Genomic DNA, 21,884 nt, shown 5'->3' with positions numbered 1-21,884 from the left:
TCCTATGAACAACTTTGCACACAGTAAATAAAATGCAAAATAAAACAGAAAAAATATAAATCATTTGACCTATATATTAATAAATATGAAAATAACAACTGACTTCCTCCCTACAGTAGACCTGGGGGATGACTGTAGAAATATTCAGTTTGGTCAACTTATAACAAAGATTCTGAACACCTGTTTATCTTTTCTTATTCATAATAACTCACTGATGGGCTTTTTTAGATGATACATACTAAAAATATGACAAACATTAATATGAATCAGAAGCTTGAGCTAAGCATTGTTAGTGTAATGGAGAGTTTGAAATTTAATTTGTTCATCTTTTTCAATAAACTAAGAATATGTTATTCCATGGTAGAATGCTTTAGGATTGTATCATTAGGTAATTTCTTATTTGTTTCAAAAGTTTTGTCCATAGCTGAAGATTTCATGTTGTTATATATAAAGTATATAATAAATTATGTACATAAATGTGATTTCATTATACCTGTGTTTTTTTTCCTCTCTTATATAAATATCTGATTTTAAATGCATATCTGTTAGTATTAATGGATTGAATAATCCTGTAAAGAGGGGTTGCCTGTTCAAATGCTTGCAATACATAAAGCTCAAATAGTACTTCTACAAGAAAAAACATTTACTTAATAAATATGTAAATAAACGTCCATTAAAGACATTTTTAGCAGGTTCTAGCTTTTGAGCTAAAATAAGAGGCACCCTCATTTTATGGAAGAACTCACCAGTAATGCCTAAAGTAAAAGATACTTATGTTTAAAAAATGGTATGTTAAGGATTGTTATAATTTAGTGGAAAAGAAAACCATATACATTGATGAACTGTTACTGGATTCCAGGGGTTGTAGCTAAAAATGCAAAAAATCATTTAGACTCTATAGCCTATTACATGAAAGCTGAAGTCATAATGGTTAGTGATTTTAATTGTATTTATCAGACAAAGATTCCACTGCAGATAGAAAGCTGAGAATCACATCTTCAGCCAAACACTTAACACATTTTTAAATCAAATTAATTTAAAGGAGATACATGTGACCTGAGGAAAGTAATCTCCCATCAATTTATCCATTACTCATATACATATGGAACACAACCAAATATTGATAACATTTTTGTTTCAAACAATTTATCACATATCTGAAATTCCACTAGTTTCATGTTCATTATCGGGCGATAATTCTATAATCTTTAATATTATTTTAAAAACTGACAATTTAATACATCACAGGAGATTACCAGTGTACATTATTAAAATAAAAGGATTCAAGGATCGATATGTTAAAGAGATCAAAAATTACCTAGAAATAAACATGAATGGTGAAGTATCTGACACTGTCCTGTGGGATTCACTAAAGGCTTAATTAAATGGAAGAGTTACATGCTGGTATATAAGTAAAACAAGAGAATAGGACAAAGAATTGAATACACTACAGGCCAAAACAGACACACTAAAGTTAAATCTAAAACCAAATGACATTATCAGACAATCTGAACTTAAAAACTTAAATACAAAATATGTTGAAATTCTAAATCATAAAGTTTCAATAAACCTCATACTCAATAAACCCCTTAAGCTTGCATAAACTTGCTCTTAGATCAAAGAAAATGAATACACTAAATCATATCAAAGATATTATAACACATATAAATAATAAAAAAGAATGAAGAACAGATATTAAAAGTATTCTCAATGGCTTTAAAATATTTTATGAAAATATAAATAATAATGCAAATAACCTAAATAATGATGAGATAGTTGAGACTTTTCTCAGGAAAAATATAAATAGAAAAATAACAAGTGAACAAAAAAAATTGATAGACCATTCACTTTAACAGAAATAAAAGATCAAATAATAAAGTTAAAAAATAAGGCACCAGGCTTATACCAGAACTAATTAAAATACTACAGGATGATGCACTTAAAATATTAGATAAGGTCTACAGAGAAGTAAAAACAACATATGAAGTCTCCTCATCATGGAAATATTCTCTTATATCACCTATTTTAAAACAAGATAAGGATGCTCAGCATACAGAACCATTTCACTTCTAAATATGTACTATAAGATGTCCATGTCCATTTTTACTAACAGAACTGATTTACGTATTCCTAAACTAATTAACAATTATCAAACTGGGTCTATTTTAAATAGACAAGTACAGAATAATATAATAAGAAAACACACGTTGATAGACTATGAAAATAAAAATAACAAAAAACTTTCTATCATTTGTCTCAATTTAGATAAGGTGTTTGACTCAGTTAATTGGCCGTACCTGTTTAAAACACTTAAAGTATATAATTTCTCACCTGAGCTAATTGCATTAATTTCTAAGTTAGACCATATCTCTTGTGTTTACGTTAAAACAGGTTCTTTTCTTTCTAATTCCTTTAAATTACAAAAAGGCACAAAACAAGGCTGTCTATTATCACCTATACTTTTTGCATTAGTTATAGATTAATTTGCTAATATTATTAGATCCAATAAGAACATTAATGTTATCAAAATAAAGGCAGATGTTACACTAAAGATTCAAGTCTTTGTTGATGATATTTTATTAACAACAGGAAATATAGAGAATTCATTGGAACATATAATTAGTATTATGAGTCAGTTAAAGAAATCATGAACTTAAGATTTAATCATAATAAAACAAGTACATTATTCATTAATAAAACAAACATACAAAAATATTCTCACTTCAATTGGAATATCAATCAAATGAAATACCTTGGTATACCCATTAAGTCTAATAGTAAAAAAAAATGATGCAAACAAACTTTCAACAGGTTGTTTAAAAAAATTATGTTTAGTCACAAATTGGAACAAATTCTTCTTTACCAATGAAGAATGATTAATGCTTATTAAGTTGGCAATTCTCCCAAAAATATTGTTTGCCTTATAATTTTTAGTAGTATCTCCAGAAAATACATGATGAGGAAGATAAATAAAATTCTACTTAACTTTTTGGTATCATAATAAACCAAGTTTCCTTTGTTTGGCACAGAAAAGGTTGGGATAATGGTGGACTAGGATTCCCTGATATTAAATTGTATGCTGCTTCAACAATTATAGCATTGTGGATAAATTCATCTTATGATTCAAAATGGAAACATTTACATCAAGAAATATTACTAGTAAATAATAAATGTATCACAACCAGTCATAAATAAATAGTCTGTAATAGTTTAATCCAGTTAATAAACAATTTTTATGTAAATGGAATTACACCTTCTTCTCAAATTCCTGTTTAAATAGCACCATTTCCTCCTTCCAGAAGTTCACATATTCGAACCAGTGTATTAAAGACTTAATATTTTCTATGTTTCCAGTTGCATACACAAATGACTGCATAGAAACTCATAACTTCAACAAAATGCTAGTATTGAAGCAATAAAGTAACTTAAATTATTGGAATCAGTTCCTAAATGGTACTGATATATATACTGCTGAAATTTTAAGGTAAAATACAATCAAGATTCTGAGAAATGGTAAATTTTACAAATATAGAGACTTTGTGAACACAGACATTAATAAGAAATTTAACCTAGATAAGAAATCTATCCCCAAATTATTGGAATTCTTAATAAATATTAATAATAATGCAATGAAAAATAAATCCTATTTGTCACAAATTTATAAAATTCTTAAGTTAGATTTCACATTGGATGGCGCAGTGATGCAGTGGTAGCATTGTCACCTCACAGCAAGAGGTTCTCCGGTTCGATTCTTGCTTGGAGTGCCTTCTGTGTGGAGCCTGCATGTCCTCCCTGCATTCATGTGGGTTTCCTCCAGGTGCTCCAGTTTCCTCCCATATTCAAAGACATGTGTCTGGAGTGTTTCTCTCCTGGTTTCTGCTGAAAATTGGTTTTGTTCCACATCGGACTTTCCCAGTTAACAAATGTTAAATAAAATAAAATAAATAAATATGTAGACAATATCTTTTGGAACTACTCCTCAAAAATTAATAATGAAGACTTCTCTAAAGAATACAAGAAAATAATATTAACATCTACAGGTAAAACTATATCATTATATTGGAAAATTTTCACATGGAAATTCTTACACAGAGCTTTTTTCAGTAGTAACAAAACTACAATTATGTACAAATTAAGCAGAATTAAATGCTGGAGATGTGATTCTGAAATAATAGTTGATTGGATGCATATGGCATACGAATGTGAAGTCATCTCCCCATTTTGGAAAGGAATTAATAACTTCATTCAAGCTCTGTTAGATAGATGTAATATTTATAAAGCTTCAGTTTTATTTAATGCTCTGATTCCTGACATAATTCCAGAAAACAAAGTGCCTCTTCTTTGGTCTAGTCTTGCTGTAGCCAGAGAAGTTATTATTAAACATAGGAAAGTAAAATTACCCCCTTTAGTGTTGAATTTATTAGCATAGCAAAAATTGTTTGCAATAGTGAATTGCAAACTATAAAGATGAGAACTTCTAATATCGCACATTCATATAAATCTTGACTTAAACTTAAAGACTTGCTTGAAAAATATTAATTGCTGTTGTTATATTTAAGTTTGATGTACTTATCAGTTGTGGACCTATGTAAATAGTTATTTGTCAGTTTTAAAACTGATTTGTTTATTTATTGTTTTAAAACCAAATTAAAAAAAACAAAGAAAAAGTAGATATTTGCCAAAGACTTCAACACTAACATCTCTTTTCAAAATGAATGACTGCACAATTTCACAGCATTTAGCATTGCTTCCCCACAGTGCTTGGTCCTCTGTTTCTAGACTGGGGTACCATTCATGCAGAGTCTGTATGTCCCCCTATGTCCCTGTGAGTTTTTGTTCTGGATGCTGTGATTACCTCTCACATCCTAGAGATATATTGTAGGTGAACTGTTGGTCCCCCAAAGTGGCTGTAGGTGTGTGTGTGCGTGTGTGTGTGTGTGTGTGTGTGTGTGCGTGTGCATGTGTGTGCGTGTGTGTGTGTGTGTGTGTGTGTGTGTGTGTGTGTGTGTGTGTGTGTGTGTGTGTGTGTGTGTGTGTGTGTGTGTGCGTGCGCGCATTTGCATCCTGTGATGAGTTGGTGCCTTATCTGGGATAACTTGATTTGCCGTGAGCCCACTGACTGGCTAAATAGGCTCTGGCTACCCTGTAATTCTGAAATGGATTAAATGAGTAATCTGAAGGTATGCAAGTGCAAGGTACAGATTACAGGATTTGTGCCGAAAACAAAGTGAATACTTTTAATCATAGTGCATCAATGAAAATAAACTAGAATTTCTTAAATGAAAGAGTTGATAGTAGATGGAAAAGTAATTTTCAGTACACAGGAATATCAAAAGTAGCAGGGCAAAATACCATTAAGTAAGTGGATATTCAGCATAATAGGTGTTATTAGTTTTATTTAACATTTTTTTCTTTACTATGTTTCACCATCCTGGAGTGAAATAGGTCTATACACATTAACTTCACTGTTCAAATCATGCTAAAGCAGATTGTAAGGTATACACTTCATTTCGCTCTCAGGTGTTTAGTGCATACTTGTTAAATTCTCAAAAGAAATCATGTATATGCACGGGTATTAAGTTTTAAGTGATTCTTATTTGAAATTCACATTCTTTTAAAATGTTATAAGTATGAAGTTGTTCAAGCAGAAATTCACTTGTGCTTGTTTTTAGCACTCTATAAGCTCGAGTATGTGTCCATTCCAAAGGTCAGTGCCCATCATCAGCTCTCATTTTAAGAAACTATGCCCTTCATTTTTACTATGAATGCTTATGTCATTTGTCAGTTGTCATGGTACTTACCACCTGTTCTCTTTATCATTCACTTACAGACTCAGCATTTATTTTAAACACTTAGCTTTCTCTCAGAACTTCTTTCCCAAGTTCATAGGCCAGACACATTCATCCATGCATGAAAGCGCTTACAGGTTGTGGATTGTTGATTGCCACTTTCCAATATAACCACCCTACATCCCTGTCTATTTTTACCAGCTAATATATACCTTAAGTGACTCAGACAAGAAGAGAAAATTGTAGGGTTGCTTGCAACTAATTTAAGCTTTGAAATGTTCTCTGACTTGCCATCAATTGAATCTTTTCTTTTCACTTAAAAACAGTGATAGGTAATACAGGTATGTTTTTTTCCAAAGTGTCTTACCTTGCGCCAAAGACAGCCATCAACACTGTTGCTACCCTTGTTGAGGACAGCCTAATGCATGAATTAGTATAGATATTCTGATACCTGGCTTTATCTTCTCTGTATGTCAAATGACACAGTCTACCCTTATCCATACCCCCTACCCCAGTCACATACTTTTTCTAAAAGCAAAGCTGGGAGAAAGGGATATGAAATGCATAGACACAAAACTGTAAGCTTGAAGACAGACAAAATGTTTTATATTTCATGCCCACTGAGCTGGAATGCACATAGCAAATTTATGTTTACACAAGTACATTAGAAAGCCCTGGAGAAACAATGCTCTGACTTCTAGACTTTGCCCACCCTTCACACTAAATACTTGTTTTGAGTCATAAAAATACAACTTTCATAATTCTGCAAGCACTGTCATAAGGAAACACAACAGCTAATCTAATCAATACATTAGTACTGACATCAAGAATCATCTTCCTGAATCAGGCACTCCAGTCAGCTCTCTACAGTACGCAGTCCTGCATAGCTACAAATAATGCTGATGTGTGCAATTTCTATTTACAGAAAGTCCTGGATTTCTAAAACTGAGCATAAAAGGAATCAAAAAAGTGCAAGTCACCGAACCTTTTATTAATACAAGTGGATAGGACTAAATGTTCTGTTAGTTAACAAATCCTGAAAGTCAGCATGCGTATAGCCTATAGTACATGCAGTGAATTATCCTTTATCTGAAACTTGCACAAACTCTGTCCCACGCTGCAGTGACTTGAAATGTACTCTTAGAATAGGCTGCCATGCAAGAACTGAAGGTGATTGTTACCTGCGGTTTAGTCTGGGGCTATACGAGTAAAATGTTGAGAAATATGATGGTGGGGGAGCAGGAGGAACAAAATCATCAGGGTCTGGAATATGACCTTGATCTTCTGCCTCGACAGTAGTAACACGACCTTCATCCTAAATGAATGTGAAAAGAAAAAACATAAAATATATCCAATCAGAAAATGTGTTTGCAGAACAACTTAGAAGTCTATATTAAATAAATGTAAAGTCTAACAATGTGCCTTGCACTCACTTACTGTACTGGGTCTTCTCGTTGCAAATATTTGTAAGTATCGCAGGGCAGCAGCCATGAGGCACACTGTGGTAGTCAGGGCATTCAGAGCGCACAGAGCAAACAGGACTTTCTGGAGAAAGGAGGACTGTATGAGGATATTTGAGAATGAAACATGATTCAGAACTTTACAGCAATTAATGCATCAAAAAATCATAAGTATTGTTCTTCCAGATCTATACAGGTGCCACCAGACAAAACATAGGCAAGGTTAATGTTCCAGAAAATGTATTTATATACAAATAAGCCATCAAAATAACAGGAAAAATGCATGGCCTGAGCAATCTGCAGAACTTCAAATAAAGACTTTATGAGACAGCATTCAGTGGCCTAGAGATAATGCAAATATCGCAAGAAAAAATGTACTATGTTTAGAAGAAAGACAGGTGGTGGTGGGAGGATAAAAAAGATACAGGAAGTGACTAAGACTGAGACAGGTAAGTCTGTCCGGCTACCGTGACCCCAAAGAGGAATTGCCTAGAGAGCAGAAGGATATTAGCAAGAAAATTGTCACACATACTGCATAATGCAACAAAAGCTGATTTAATACTGGGCTACTAGTTATGGAAGGAAAGACATATAAAGAAACTGAAACTAACCTAACATAATGCATGAGTTATTTATCAGCATTTAGAAATTAATGAGAATGTAAGATATTCTCTTGGCATACTCTCTTGGCAGAGGAAGGGGTAGATATGGAGAAAGGAAACAGGGCAGTAAAAAAGCAAATTGCAAAATTTGCTGTTAACTGTTAAAGTGCTTTTGCAGGCTATAATCCCCTACCTTCACTAATTATATATACTATGTCCAAGGTCACTGCCCTTTGAAATAGGAGGAATATTTTGAGATACTACAACTTTGGACATGGTCTGTATCACCTACAGTCACTCTAATAGTTTTACACAAGTTGCAGTTACTGTCCTCTGTATCATAGCAGGAACCTTGGGCCAAGTGCATATAGAGTTAATATATGTGCTGTCTGAAGCATTAGCAAAAGTGTACAGTTTCCTGGTGGGCAATGAAATGGTGCCAAAATAAAGTGAATGGAAATGTTGTCCCGCCTTACACAAATGACGGTTCAAGAAAGAGTCAGGTAAATACAGAAGAGACAGCTTTAGAGCCATCCAAGAAAGAGTTATGAAATGAATTCTGAGGGGCAGACAGATGGAGTTCCTCAGTTCAAACCTTTTAACAGATGAGATAACACAGGAATTCACATAGCAAAATTCTTATCAGTTTCAGGTGCCCAGTTCTGTGAGTTACTGCCAAAGATGATGAGGGAACAAGTTGACAGTGTATCTGAGCTTTAGTGACACAGTGCATTTCAGGATATTTGTGGGAAAATTCATTACTTATTTATATATTTAAATTTGTTAGCCGGGTTATGTCACTGATTCAAATGGACCATTTTAAGGTCCACCTAGTGGTTCTAATAATGAAAGTGAAGAACAGAGGAACGTATATAAATAATGGCAATAGTTATAATGGAGAAAATAGAAACTGAACTGAAAAATTCTCAAAAATACTAATTTAAAAGTCCCTAAGAAAGTAATATCAGTACTCAACACTTAACAAAAAATTAACAGGAAACAGACAGATATAAAAGACACCATCCATCAATGTAAAATATATGTAAAATTTTCAGTGATGAGGAAAAATATTTTAATTAGAGAGGGGGAGGGTGGAAGGGAAATGGAATGAAAATAGCTGCAAAGACATCTATACAAGCAGTTACACGTAAGTGAAATGAGTAGGAGAAATACAAAGCAACATTTACAGTTTTAAGTGACAGTGTTATTAGTAAAGAAGCAACATCTAGCATCTTTGAATACCTGTTTTTTGTTTAACTTTGCATGGAATTTGGGGCAGTTATTTTACATAGAGGGCAATGCTTTTCAGAGCTTAGGGCTAGAAGGAGAAAGAGACAGACAGACAGAGAGAAGCAATGGCTGGTACACTGAATGAATTGTCATTTTAATATTTTAAAATGTTTATTTTAAACTTATTTTAGCATGCATTAATTAATGAATATGAAGATGGTAACTAACAAAACCAGTGTGATGAATAAGGTGAACACTAGTATGAGACAGACAATAGCAGAGTCATTTTGAGTGAAATGCCATGGTCTAGTTAAAATATATAAGAGATATGTGAGTATTTTCCTGCTGATCTCCAAGAAGGGTATCTGTAGTGACAAGTGGGATCTTCTACCTGAGGGGCCCCTACCCAATTCTTTGAAGCTGTCTAGCTCCTGCACTTCAGGCATGTACCCTTCATACTGTCATGCTAGGACAGATAGGCACACTCAGGTCCATGCTCCCAATTTCAACACATGGACATTATGCAGATAAATAAAATTGTAAACCTATAGTTTTTAGACAGCATACCAACAACCAAAGTGGGTGTCCATGTCACCCAATAGTTGAGGTATGGCAGAAGGGTAACAAGTAATCACTACAAAATGGCCTGTCATTGATCATCTCTGATACAGTGAGTACTCAGACATGTTACTTCCATAGGCTATCTGTGCTGGATGACAGCTGGGAAAAATCTTATGCAGCATTATATCAATCTCCAGGGGTCTGCCTGAATGGAGAAATTGAATTAGCAAGAAAAAGAGGGTAGTACTGTTGGAACTGAATTTATCCTGAAGCATTGGTGACCATTTTTAAGTTTTGGACCCTGTCTTTTTACAAAGTCTTAGAAAGATGTCACTGATATATAGACTGTGTTCTGTATATCATATAGAAAAGTAGGTGAAAAATAAAAAAGAAGACTGGATACACAAGTCGCATGATGAAAACGTGCCCACTCTTGGTGTAGGCACTTGTGCTAGGACTAGAAACAAAGAGAGTGTATAATCCTCAGAACACAGAAACATCCTTATCACTGGGCTAATTCATGCTGCAGGTGGCTTCCCTGTGGTAGAAGGAAGAACTCATCTAGAAAATATTAAATGCTAAAGAACAGGCCTAGAGTCCGTAAAGTGGACTGTTGATTTTAATAAAAAGATTATGTATTTATGAAGACCCTGTTGAACATAACAACAATGCTGAATGGAAAGAAGAGTTAAATATAACAATAAGAAGCATTAACATAGAAAATATGAAATGGGATGGAGTAACAGTCAGAGAAAATTGAGACAAAACTTGAGAGAGGATCCTGTCTAGAAAACCCTGGATCCAGATGCAGTACTCAACTTCTAGCTAAAGGTATTATGGTCTTTGCTCAAAGACTTAGCCCTATCTAAAGTTTTTTTTATATGTACACCCCAAATAGACACCAATCTGGTTAAATAAAAAGGAAAAACATACTCTTCCTTAAGAGTGAACCTGCAAGCCATCCTTAGAACTGTAGACCAATAAGATGCATTTTGACAAGATATAAATAATATACTGGAACTAATGCAGAGGTTATAGTCATTTAGAAAAAAAATTTAAATCATGTCAGTAGATCAAAATGATAACAAAGAAAGTCATATGGAACAAAGGATTGTCTATTATTAAAACTACAATACAGAACTGTATAAAGAGGCAAAAATCTAAGTATAGCATGGATAAGTTAGAAAAATAGGTTCTAGATTACAAAAAAGCATTTGATAGCATCTCACTTTCATGGATTATGGGATGATCACAGCTGTATAAAATAATCTCTATAGTGATCATTAATGTAGTAATGACTATGAAACAGTGGCAAACCACATTACAACTAAGTCATAATAAAATACAAATTATTATTCTAGGGATAAAAATTCAAAGAGGGATATTCCAAGGTGAATCATCATCACCACTTATGTATTTCCTTGCCCTTAACCCATTAACCAGTTAACTTAATAGATTAGGCTATGGTTCCAGATTAACTTCCAAACCCCCAAATATCTCATCTACTTTTTATGGGTTATTTAAAACTGCATATCTCATCAAGCAAGCACCTGAAAGCACAACTACATATGGTTAAATGCTTTATAAGATGATGTAAGGATGACATTTGTTTTTTATAAATGAGCAAAAACAGTATTTATAACAGGAAACCTGAAACACCAAACAAAATGCATATATCCTGGAACAGGAATGTCATGCAAAGGAATTTAAACAGGAGGATGTGCATAAATATTTAGGAATATATGAAGGGTCTGCAATAAAATAAGAACAAATGAGAACAAAGCTTAGTAACGAGTACTTTAGAAAGCTTGCCTTGACATCTAGGAATATCGTTTAAGCTATAAATCAGCTTGCTCTTCCTGTTCTAACTTAGAGCTTTAATGTGATTGACTGACCCAAACAGCGCTAGATCATTTAAACAATAAAAAGAGAAACGTGCTTTATGCTTATCAAATGATATATATAAAAGTGCATGGCAAGATTATATATTCCTTGTTCTGAAAGAGGTATGAGCCTCTTCGAAATTGACTATGTATGGGTCTGCAGCTGTGGGACTGTATACATATTTGTTGACATGATGAGATTCTAAAAGAGTAGAAGTTGCAAGCCTTGAAAAGAACAAGTCTAAGATTACAACTTTGCTCAGATTAGCAGAAACATTGCGGAAAATAGCAGGAATGGAAATCATATCAGAGAAAGACAAAAATCAAGCAGCAACATAAGGTTGCAAAAAAAAAAAAAAAAAAAAAACATAAAGAACAGGACCAGAAAAAAAGAAAGAAAAATGAAAAGCCAATAATTATAGTTGAAAATATATAGAACCCCTAATGAGGTACATGGGGGAGTTATCCCTGCAAAAATAGACTTTTTTAAAATTGCTGAATGTGTTTTTTGGCTATTTATTTTCAGTCAAATGACATTTGGTGAATGTGTGTTTGATCTAGTGACATGAATCTGGGTCTTATGGGGGGCAGATATGACACTCATGCTCTCTAAATTGTGATCAAGAATTTGTGCAATGTAGCAAGAAATCTATCTATATATGACCAAGACTTGATGCATTAATGGTTAAGGAGAGATGAAGTTACACCAAAACATGAAAGATTAATAAGGGTGGCTCAAGACAGTCGGCTATATACTTGTTAGTTTACAAAGTCTATTGAAAAATTTGTAGATACAGACAAATGCAGATTCTGAAGTACAGAACTAGAAACAGCTTGCTGTTGGGTATGACGTACTCATGGCTGAGGGTCTATATGCTGAAAGGCACAACAATGTTCTGGAAGTGTTGCACTGAGGATTGTGTAACTACTATAACAAACAGGTAGCTGAGAAGCATTAAAAACACAAACCACAAAGAATTATTGAAAATTAAGAAGTTCTGAAAAATTGGGATCATCCAATACCAACAATTAAGAAAGTAGAAGCAGGAAAAGTGTAATTAACCATTTAAATAGCTATGCCTATTGATTATAACGTCCTGCATACTGAGAGACACAAAATCATAATGTACCAGGATATGAAAAAAGAAACTAGAACAATATGGGATAAAGGCATTACATAATTCCAACAGTTGTAGGAACAACAAAGCTAATAGATAAGAAATTTCAAGCATAGTGAAATTTATATAACTATGTATAAAATGCAGAATGTGGCAATTCTGGGTACATTACAGCTGCTGAGAAGTGCACTCTATAAATATCAAAGACAAAGGCAATACTAACTTTATGAAGTCTAACAGTACTCTGACTCAGGAATATTGTCCATTCCTGTCATGATATTAGAAACCCAAAACATTCAGGGAAATTAAAAAAATAGGAAGGAGCCAAAGAGGTAAGGCTCAGAAGACTGAGTCATGTGTCACTGATGTGACAAGGGATATTTAGCTCTTGCAGTGCATACAATAGTAATTGGTAAAGGCATGCATTCATAGCCAAAGGACAGCTACAGCACAAAAGTCTGAAGCTCACTGATGAAGTAAGCAGCAGAAGCAGTAATGTCTTCAGCTGAGTGAGCCAGGACTACATTCATCAGTGGGCAGCTGGCTTCTTGAAGACAATACTCAGGTGCTCTTAACAACCTGTTTGGATGCTGATTGTCTGGTCATTGCCAGTCCATCTTTACCTGGCGCAAAAACATATGAAAAACTCAACCATCTTCCTGAGCATCTGCATATTTCTGATGTAAAATCTGAGATGGCACTCTCCATTCAAAGTATGAAAAGTCCTGGGTTTCACTCTTTGAGGGAATAAGGGAGTGGCCTGTTTCTAGAACAATTCTGAAGTTACTTTCACTAGAAATTTTAAAATTTTAAGTTATTCCAAAGAAACACACAATAATTGTGAAAGACAATCTAGGGCTATCTGCAGATAAAGGCCTGTAGCTCTAAGAACTTTGTGACAGAGGTGATTACCAGATAATATAATTTACCAGGAAATCAGCAGAAAGTTCCCTAAGACAATTGCCACAGAAAGAAGAAGATCAGAGCAGTCAACCACAAAACTTAATTATGAAGGAAAAGGTCACTTCAAAGATCATGTCCTGATAAATACGGTTATTCCTGTACCAGTTCATGTGTGGGTACATAATTTACTGCTACTGCCGTTGTTTTAGCTTCATTAATTTTGTATCCCGAAAAGATCTGAAACTGTCTCAAAATGTTCTACAACACTGTAATGTCTTTTTCTGGCCATCTTTTCTTGACTTCTTCTTCTTTCGGCTTTTCCCAGTTAGGGGTCGCCACAGCAGATCACCTATCCGCTCATGATTGGCAGTGGAGTTTTACAGTGTCGAGTTGCCAGCTCGGCGCCCAACCTTCGACAGAAAGCACACACATGCACGCACTCACACCTAGGGCCAATTTAGAATGTCCAATCCGCCTACAGCATGTCTTTGGAATGTGGGAGGAAACTGGAGCACCCAGAGGAAACCCACGCGACCACAGGGAGGACATGCAGACTCCACACAGAAGGACCCCAGCCGAGGATCGAACTGCAGAACCTCTTGCAGAGCACCCATAATATTCAGCTGAATTTACTTATCTTTTCTTGACTACCATATCAATTATATCCTTGAATTTCTGAGTACCTTATTTTCTTTGAAGGGTGCTTCAAAGATGGCTAGAAATTAAGATGAAACATTCCAACCAGGAACTGTTTGACTAGCCACTGCTGAACCAGAGATTTGCTGCTCATTATGTCATAATGTGAAGACACACAACAACAAAATATTAATAAACACAATACTGAAACCATTTTCTAAGGGCTATAGTGCCCTCCAGGGGGTTTATAGGGAAATAATGGACCCTGTGGGAAAGGACAAACCATCCAGTGATCAACATCCCTGGGCAGTAAATTATTTCTCTATGTTGCTCACCTGTCAATCGCTATTAATTACATAAGCATACGTGTGTGTGTGGCTATTAATTACATAAGCATACGTGTGTGTGTGTGTGTGTGTGTGTGTGTGTGTGTGTGTGTGTGTGTGTGTGTGTACGTTTGTGTCACATTGTTGATGACCCTAATAGTTAATATGCTAAAAACATGATTCCTACATGCTATCAAAGACACATATTCACTGCATGTGGTTCATTTGAATGTAAATTGCTAAAAGCACTTTCAGCAATCATTAATGGTTCACTTTTCTCCACTGTTGCATGATCATAAAGTTGGCAGATGTAAGTAGGGGTGGTGTGGGGGGGTCTCCACCCACTAAAGAGGGTGCAGGAGGAGTTGATCCCTGAAAGAACAGCCTTTTTTAATTGTAAATTTGTTTTTTTGGCTGTTTTTAGTCAACTGACATTTAGTGAATGTGTGTTTCATCTAGTGACATGAATCTGGGTCCTATGGGGGACATGTCTGATGCTAGTGTTCTCTATTTTTTAATTTCTCCAAGTATTTTGGGTTTCTAATACCATGACAGGAATGGACCACATTCCTAACTCAAAGTATGATTAAAGTTCATGAAATTAGTATTGTATCAGTCTTTGATGTTAGCCAGAAGTGCTCTTCGCAGCACCTGCAATGTGCCCAGTAATGACTACTTTTGCAATTCGTATGAAGTTACATGTATTGATAGTATAAATTCTAAGACCCGTTTCTCTTACTACTAATCAAACTGTCTGGGTATCCTTCTGTCTAGGTATCCTTCTTCCACATTGCCCTTGTTTCTGCTTGCAAATCCTGGTATTTTATGAATTTGTGTCTCTCTGTACGTAAGACACTGTAATCCCTGGGTGTAGCAATTTCAATGATCAATGCTACTTTTGTCTTGTTTTCATGGACTACTATATATGGTTTTCTCGGATCTACTTTTTGAACTGTTGGCAATGAGTGATCCCATATGATATAAACTTCATCATTTTCTATAATGCTTTGTGGCTCATGTTTCCAATACAATCCCCAATGCAACGGTCTTGCCACATTATTATGCCTTTCAGTATACAGTCCTTCTGCCTTTAGTATATCACAACCAGCAACAACATGTGTGACTGTTTCCAGTTCTGTTTTACAAAACTTACATTTGTCTGTTTCTCCTACATGATCAATGGACTTTGTAAACCAACCTGTACATAGCCCACTATCTTGGGTCACCTCTCCTTAACCATTCCCGTGTTCAGTCCTGATCAACATGAGGTTCTTCTAGAAGTTTTCTATATTTGCAACTATATTTATGCATTTTCCACATTTCTTGCCTTCTTATCTGGTCCTTCACCTTATATTCTTTCTTTTGCTTTTTGGCACATTCAGTTGCTGCCTGATATTTATCTACTTCTGGTTTGATTTCCATTCCTGCTTGATGCTGATATGCTTCTGGTATACTAAGCTGAGAAGTCATCTTAGATTTATTCTCCTCATGTTTCAAAACTTTCATTACATTTGGGTCTTGTGAGGTCAGCAGTGTGCAGTCCTACGATTGCAGATCTATACATGTAATCAATATCAAGGAGGCCCATCCCTCCTTCGGAACAGGGAATATATATTCTTGGTAAGCACTTATGTTCATAAATCATTTGGTGAGCATGAAGCATTCTTCTTGTTTTCCTGTCTAATCTACCCAACACATTTTGGGGTCAGTCAATCACTCCAAAACTGTAAGTTAGGACAGGAAAAGCAAATTGGTTTATAGAGTGAATTTTGTTCCTAGATGTCAACATTGTTTTCAAGATTGATAAGTTTTCAAAGTATTCCTTACTAAGTTATTTTCACATTTGTTCATGTTTTATTATTGATCCTTCATCAATTCCCAAATATTTATACACTCCCTCTTGCTCAAGTTCTTTTATATCACATTCTTGTCCCAAACGGATGTTTTCTGGGTACTGCAGTTTTCCTGCTTTAAAGGTTGCTTTTGCACATTTATTAAGACCAAATGGCATTCCTATATCATCTGAAAAACTTTTGACAATTTGCAGTTGTGCTTTCAGTTCCTCATTTATTTTATTTATTTATTTTAGTTTAGTTTACATTTGTTGACCGGGAGAGTCCAACTGGATTACAAGTCCATTTTCAGTAGAGGTCCGGGGAGAAAAACTCCAAGAGAACAATTTTTTACAAAACATAGTTTTAAGGACAGACGTTTGACATACAATTTCTATAGAAGAGACTTTGACATACATATTAACTAACAGATAGGATACATTCATTCTCTACAATATAATATTACATTTTAGAAGATATTCCTAAGTTTAGGATTCCTGTGATAGATTTACTACCAGAGTAAAAGCAGAGAGACGTAGAATAAGGCTGCGAGAGAGCAGATGATGCTCGCTATAGTTGAGAAGGATAACAAATTGATTTACTATATGTCTTCACCTGGTTTTACTTGAGAAGGATAACAAATTGATTTACAATATGTCTTCTGTTTTTTGTTGAGAAGGATAACAAATTGATTTACAGTATGTCTTCTCCTGGTTTTAGTTGCTTATGGAAAGCACAACATTGCTTGGGTAGTTTTAAATCATCTACAAAGAGAAGATGAGAAGTCTTTACACTGTTGTTTTCTGGGAGCCAAATTATAGCCATGGCCTAAGCTGTTAAGTAGACAGCTTAATGGGTTAAGGGCAAGGTAGAATAGCAGCACTGACAGAGAGTCACCCTGGAATATCCCCCTTTGAATTTTTATCCATGGGATAATAATTTGTCCTTTATCATGGCTTAATTGTAAAGTGGTCTGCCATGTTTCATGGTCACTGTAATGTAGTTGATCAGTTTAGAGTGTATTTTTAAGCACACTTTTATCCATGAATGTGGGATACTATCAAATGCTTTTTTGTAGTCAATCCCTGCCATACTTAGATTCTTCCCCTTTTTACAGTTTTCCACTATGACTTTATTTACCAACAAATGATCCTTTGTTCCATGTGACTTTCTTTTATTCCCGTTTGTTCTACTACCATAATTGAGCTTTCTTCTAAATGACTATAAACTCTGTCAGCATCAATTCCCGTGTATAGTTTATACGTCATTGGAAGGCAAGTTATTGGTCTATAATTTTTAGGGTAGCATGCAGGTTCACTCTTAAGTAGGAGCATTGTTTTTCCTGTTGTTAGGCAGGTTGGTGTCTGTTCTGGGTGCTCATATAAATAGTTCTTACTCATGGCTAAATTTTTGTGCAAAGATGTTAATACTTTTAACCAGAAGTTAGGTACTGCATTTGGGCCTAGGGTTTTCCAATTAGAGGCTTTTCTTAACTTTGTTTCAATCTCTCTAGCTGTTACTTCATCCCATTTCATATCCTGTACCTTTAAACCTCTTATTCTTTCTTTTACTTCTTATAAATATATATATTTCTTCTTTTTTTGGTGGTCTTTCAATTCCTTTTACCTTGTTTCCCCATTCTCTATACAACTTTTTTGCATTCTCTACATAGTGATGAAACTGATGAAATGCAAGTTGATAAATTCTTGTGTCTTGATGAAACAAGTCATCAAGAATTTATGCAATTTAGCATTAAATGTGTATATATATATATATATATATATATATATATATATATACACATATATAAATGAAAAGATGATTGACAAAGAGTGTGTGTGTGTGCGTGTGTGTGCGTGTGTGTGTGTGTGTGTGTGTGTGTGTGTGTGTGTGTGTGTGTGTGTGTGTGTGTGTGTGTGTGTGTGTGTGTGAGAGAGAGAGACTGTGCATGTATGCGTTGTTTGGGGACTGAATTACTGCTTCTTATGGAATGTTCATTAATGGAAAGCTTCTACTGTACTACTTTGCTGAAGTGATGAACGAAATTATTTGTAGTTGATGTACTGTTGCTATATTCAAAACTGCATTTTTATGAGCTGCTGTATTGCACAGGAAAAGAAAATTTAGAATGCTTAAAGTGTTTATCTTATAGACACAAGGCACAGGTTTTGATTCTCACATGGAGTAATTGTCTAGGCTTAAAATGGCCACAAGGCACTTGGCCTAGTACTTATCTATGAACCTATGAACCACATTTATTTACTTTTATATGCTGTGATGTTTCTGTGGTTTTATTTCTAAGAAATAAGAAATACTTTCATATTTTTATTGGTGTACTGCACATTAGATTAGCTCTTTCTGTCTCAAATAAAAACCTTGGGTCATCAGAAGTAATATCAATCATCATTTGTACAGTGCTGATGATAAATTAATTGATTATATTATTACTAAGACAGTATAGCACACTACCTGTTGCTGTGTAATAAGGTGTGGTAGACACTTACCATGCACACTGAGTCTACGTTCATGACTGGTAGAAATTAAGAGTTCATTGATAGTAAATGTCATCTTAAATGTATGCAGATAACCTCTGCATTCAGCTTTATTATGTGAATGCCATGCTGGATGCACTAATCTTCCTGGATGGTTATCTGTGGATAATGCTGAGGTGGGTAATTCCCAGTGTCCACACCACCTCTGATTATACCTGTGTAATTCTCATCAGTTTCGTAGTCATCTCCCCATATTGAGTAGTATTCCTCATCAGGTATTAAAGTAAGCGTAGGAGGTCCCACATGAGTACTGCCACAGGCAACTGCATTCTGTGTTACCTTTTTTGCAGATTCTACAGATTGTTGGCCCTTTTCATGCACTTTGTCAAGGTGGGGTTCATCCCCCCAATAGCATGTATATCCAGAACCACTTGATTACACACCTTTGCTGTCTCAGGTTGTTTTGGCCCCCTTTTCCAAAAAGGTGCTTACCATATGACCTGAGATTCTCCATGAGGAGACAGTTCTCCTTAGGGATGAAATTGTCTTTTCTCTATTTTGATCTCTGCTAATGCATGATGCATTAACCTGAAACAACATGAATGAGTAATTTTGGTGAAACTTAATTAAGAAAAAAATGAAACCCACTCATCACTCCTGCTGCAAAGGACACAGAAGCAATCCTGCATTCCTTACACCTAAATCCCTTCCAAAATCATGCCTGCAGCACCATGACAAGAAATCCTTAAATTCTGTTTGAAGCACCATGATACCATCAGTAAAAAGCAGAGCAGCAAATGTAAGATATTTATGTGAGTTCTCCTGATAAAACACTACATTCACATGTGGCACTTACCCTTCAACACTTGAACAATGTCCTTTACCCCATTGCTCTACTCCCCTTCAAATCATTAACCACACTTGTGGAAAAGCACTGCAAGCAGTTACACTTTCCACTATCAACTTATGCTTGTGGAAATAGATCTACACAGATCAAAATTTTCAGGGACCTTTCCCCATACATTTCCGGTATATGTTACACTGCCATGGATATGCAGTTATAATAAATCCCACTTTAAATTCCAAACTCCTATTATTACCACTTCCACTACTGCCATCAGCATACAACAATTGCATGTAACATTCACTTCAGTGTAAATAACATTTTCGTTGTGTTAATTTAGCATTTAGGTAGATTTTTTATAGTTTGGTAATTTATATGTATAAAGTTGCATTTAACTTACTTAAAAAAGTTTGCTCTCTCTCTCTCCCTCTCACACTGCAGTTAATGCTGAATTCGACTGATAGCAGCTAAATATGGTGGTTTTACAGTTACTGGTGAAAATTCAGGTTCATTTACACTTTTTTAGGCAAATGAAAGTGAACCAAGCTGTTCTCTATGAACCACATTAATACGCATCTGTGTATCTGATCAGATGGGCGTACTTACACTTTGGGTGGTTGTGGATGAGCTGCGCTGAGCCACACTGGTTGCAGTAAAAAAAAAAATCACAACATGCATGGCCAAATGAAACTTTAGTATCCCACAGCATTTATAAAAGAAAAATGGAAAATATCAGCATTTAGACTAGAGTTTAATGAAGGTTCCAGAGGTTAGGGAGACAGTAAGTAATGCCCCAGTGTATCTCTCTGTAATGCTTGGTTTGCCATGTCTGATTTATTTAGCTCCTTTCTGTATGTAGCTGCATGCACAATGTTGCTGTCATTTGTGCAAACTATAAAAAACATGTGCTAAATGTCATGTGTATGTGTGTGTTTGTGTATATATATATATATATATATATATATATATATATATATATATATATATATATATATATATATATATATATATATATATATATATATATATATACACACACACACACATATATATCTATACCTATCTATCTATCTATATATATATATATATATATATATATATATATATATATATAGATACACACACACACACACACACACACACACACACACACACACACACACACACACACACACACACACACACACACACACACACATACACATATATATATATATATATATATATATATATATATGTATATATATATATATATATATATATATATATATATATATATATATATAAATATATATATATATATATATATACATGACTTCAAACTACTATCAGAAGATGATAGCAAGCTATTGTTCATCATACATGTCCTGTGTAATCTACTATTTATAGGCTCATAGGTATATACTAGGCTAATGATCACAGGGGTCTATTTATGCCTATCCATGCATCCCAGCTGTATCCAGAAAATGTTGGTATCATAAAGGTTATTTCAAGGGGTATATAAAGGCTATGGCTTGAGTAGTTAAGCATTTATAGGCTTCCTGTGTTCTTTAGAATTTCCAGTTCTCCATCATCTGGTCCAGGTTGAGACTGAGTTGGGTTAGGGAAGAACTGTGCCTCACATGGATGGGAAGCCTGTTTTAGGGAATGTGTATTCTCTGAGATACATACCTGTTGCTCTTACATGTCCTGTTTATATCGCAAGCAAGGTTTAAGTAAATAAATCAGGTAACTCCGATGCTATTTGTTTTGCAAATATCCAAAAGGTCCATCAGAGCAAGACACAAGGATATCTTGTGTACCAGGTATAGATCACCCCTCAACGGTATGTTGGAGATTGAGTACATGGATAGGGCTTTGAGGTGATTGGCATAGGACATGTTAACACCCTGTATTATTTTTGCAAGGAAACCATTTGGACCTTCCATTGTTGCATGTGTCTAGTGAGGTATATACCAAAGGGGGCATTGTACTCAATAATAGGTCTGATGAAGGCTGAATGCAAAGGAATGATAACTTCATTGGCTCTAGATACCATTCCATTGGATATGGGTTGAGCAAGATAGAATGATTTCATTATTACCTTAGATACATGTTGGTCAAAATCCAGGTTACTGTCTGCATTCATCCTCAAATTCCTGACTGCTTGGTCTATTTATAGAGATGTGTTATCAATGAGGCAGCTTCCGGGGTAGGTAACTCACTTCC

The 21,884-nt window shown here is 34.8% G+C and overlaps 1 protein-coding gene across 2 annotated transcripts in view; it reads right to left on the bottom strand.

Moving 5' to 3' along the window:
* Positions 1-21,884, bottom strand: part of FAM189A2 (family with sequence similarity 189 member A2) — a 1,031,909-nt gene that overhangs the window by 234,165 nt on the left and 775,860 nt on the right. Inside the window, exons 5-6 of one of the 2 annotated variants that reach the window (XM_044064351.1) lie at positions 7,227-7,349; positions 6,971-7,104 (exon numbers count right to left, since the gene is read on the bottom strand). In XM_044064351.1, the coding sequence (XP_043920286.1) occupies positions 6,971-7,104; positions 7,227-7,349 (257 nt within the window). The remainder of the gene's footprint in view (positions 1-6,970; positions 7,105-7,226; positions 7,350-21,884) is intronic. The other variant, XM_044064352.1, reaches the window with a different exon arrangement.

This window comes from Protopterus annectens, chromosome 2.part2 (genome assembly GCF_019279795.1).
Source record: "Protopterus annectens isolate FY-2018-M chromosome 2.part2, PAN1.0, whole genome shotgun sequence".
Classification (NCBI taxonomy): domain Eukaryota; kingdom Metazoa; phylum Chordata; order Ceratodontiformes; family Protopteridae; genus Protopterus; species Protopterus annectens.
The sequence above is the reverse complement of the archived record's forward strand: the minus strand, read 5'-3'. Positions and strand labels throughout refer to the sequence as shown.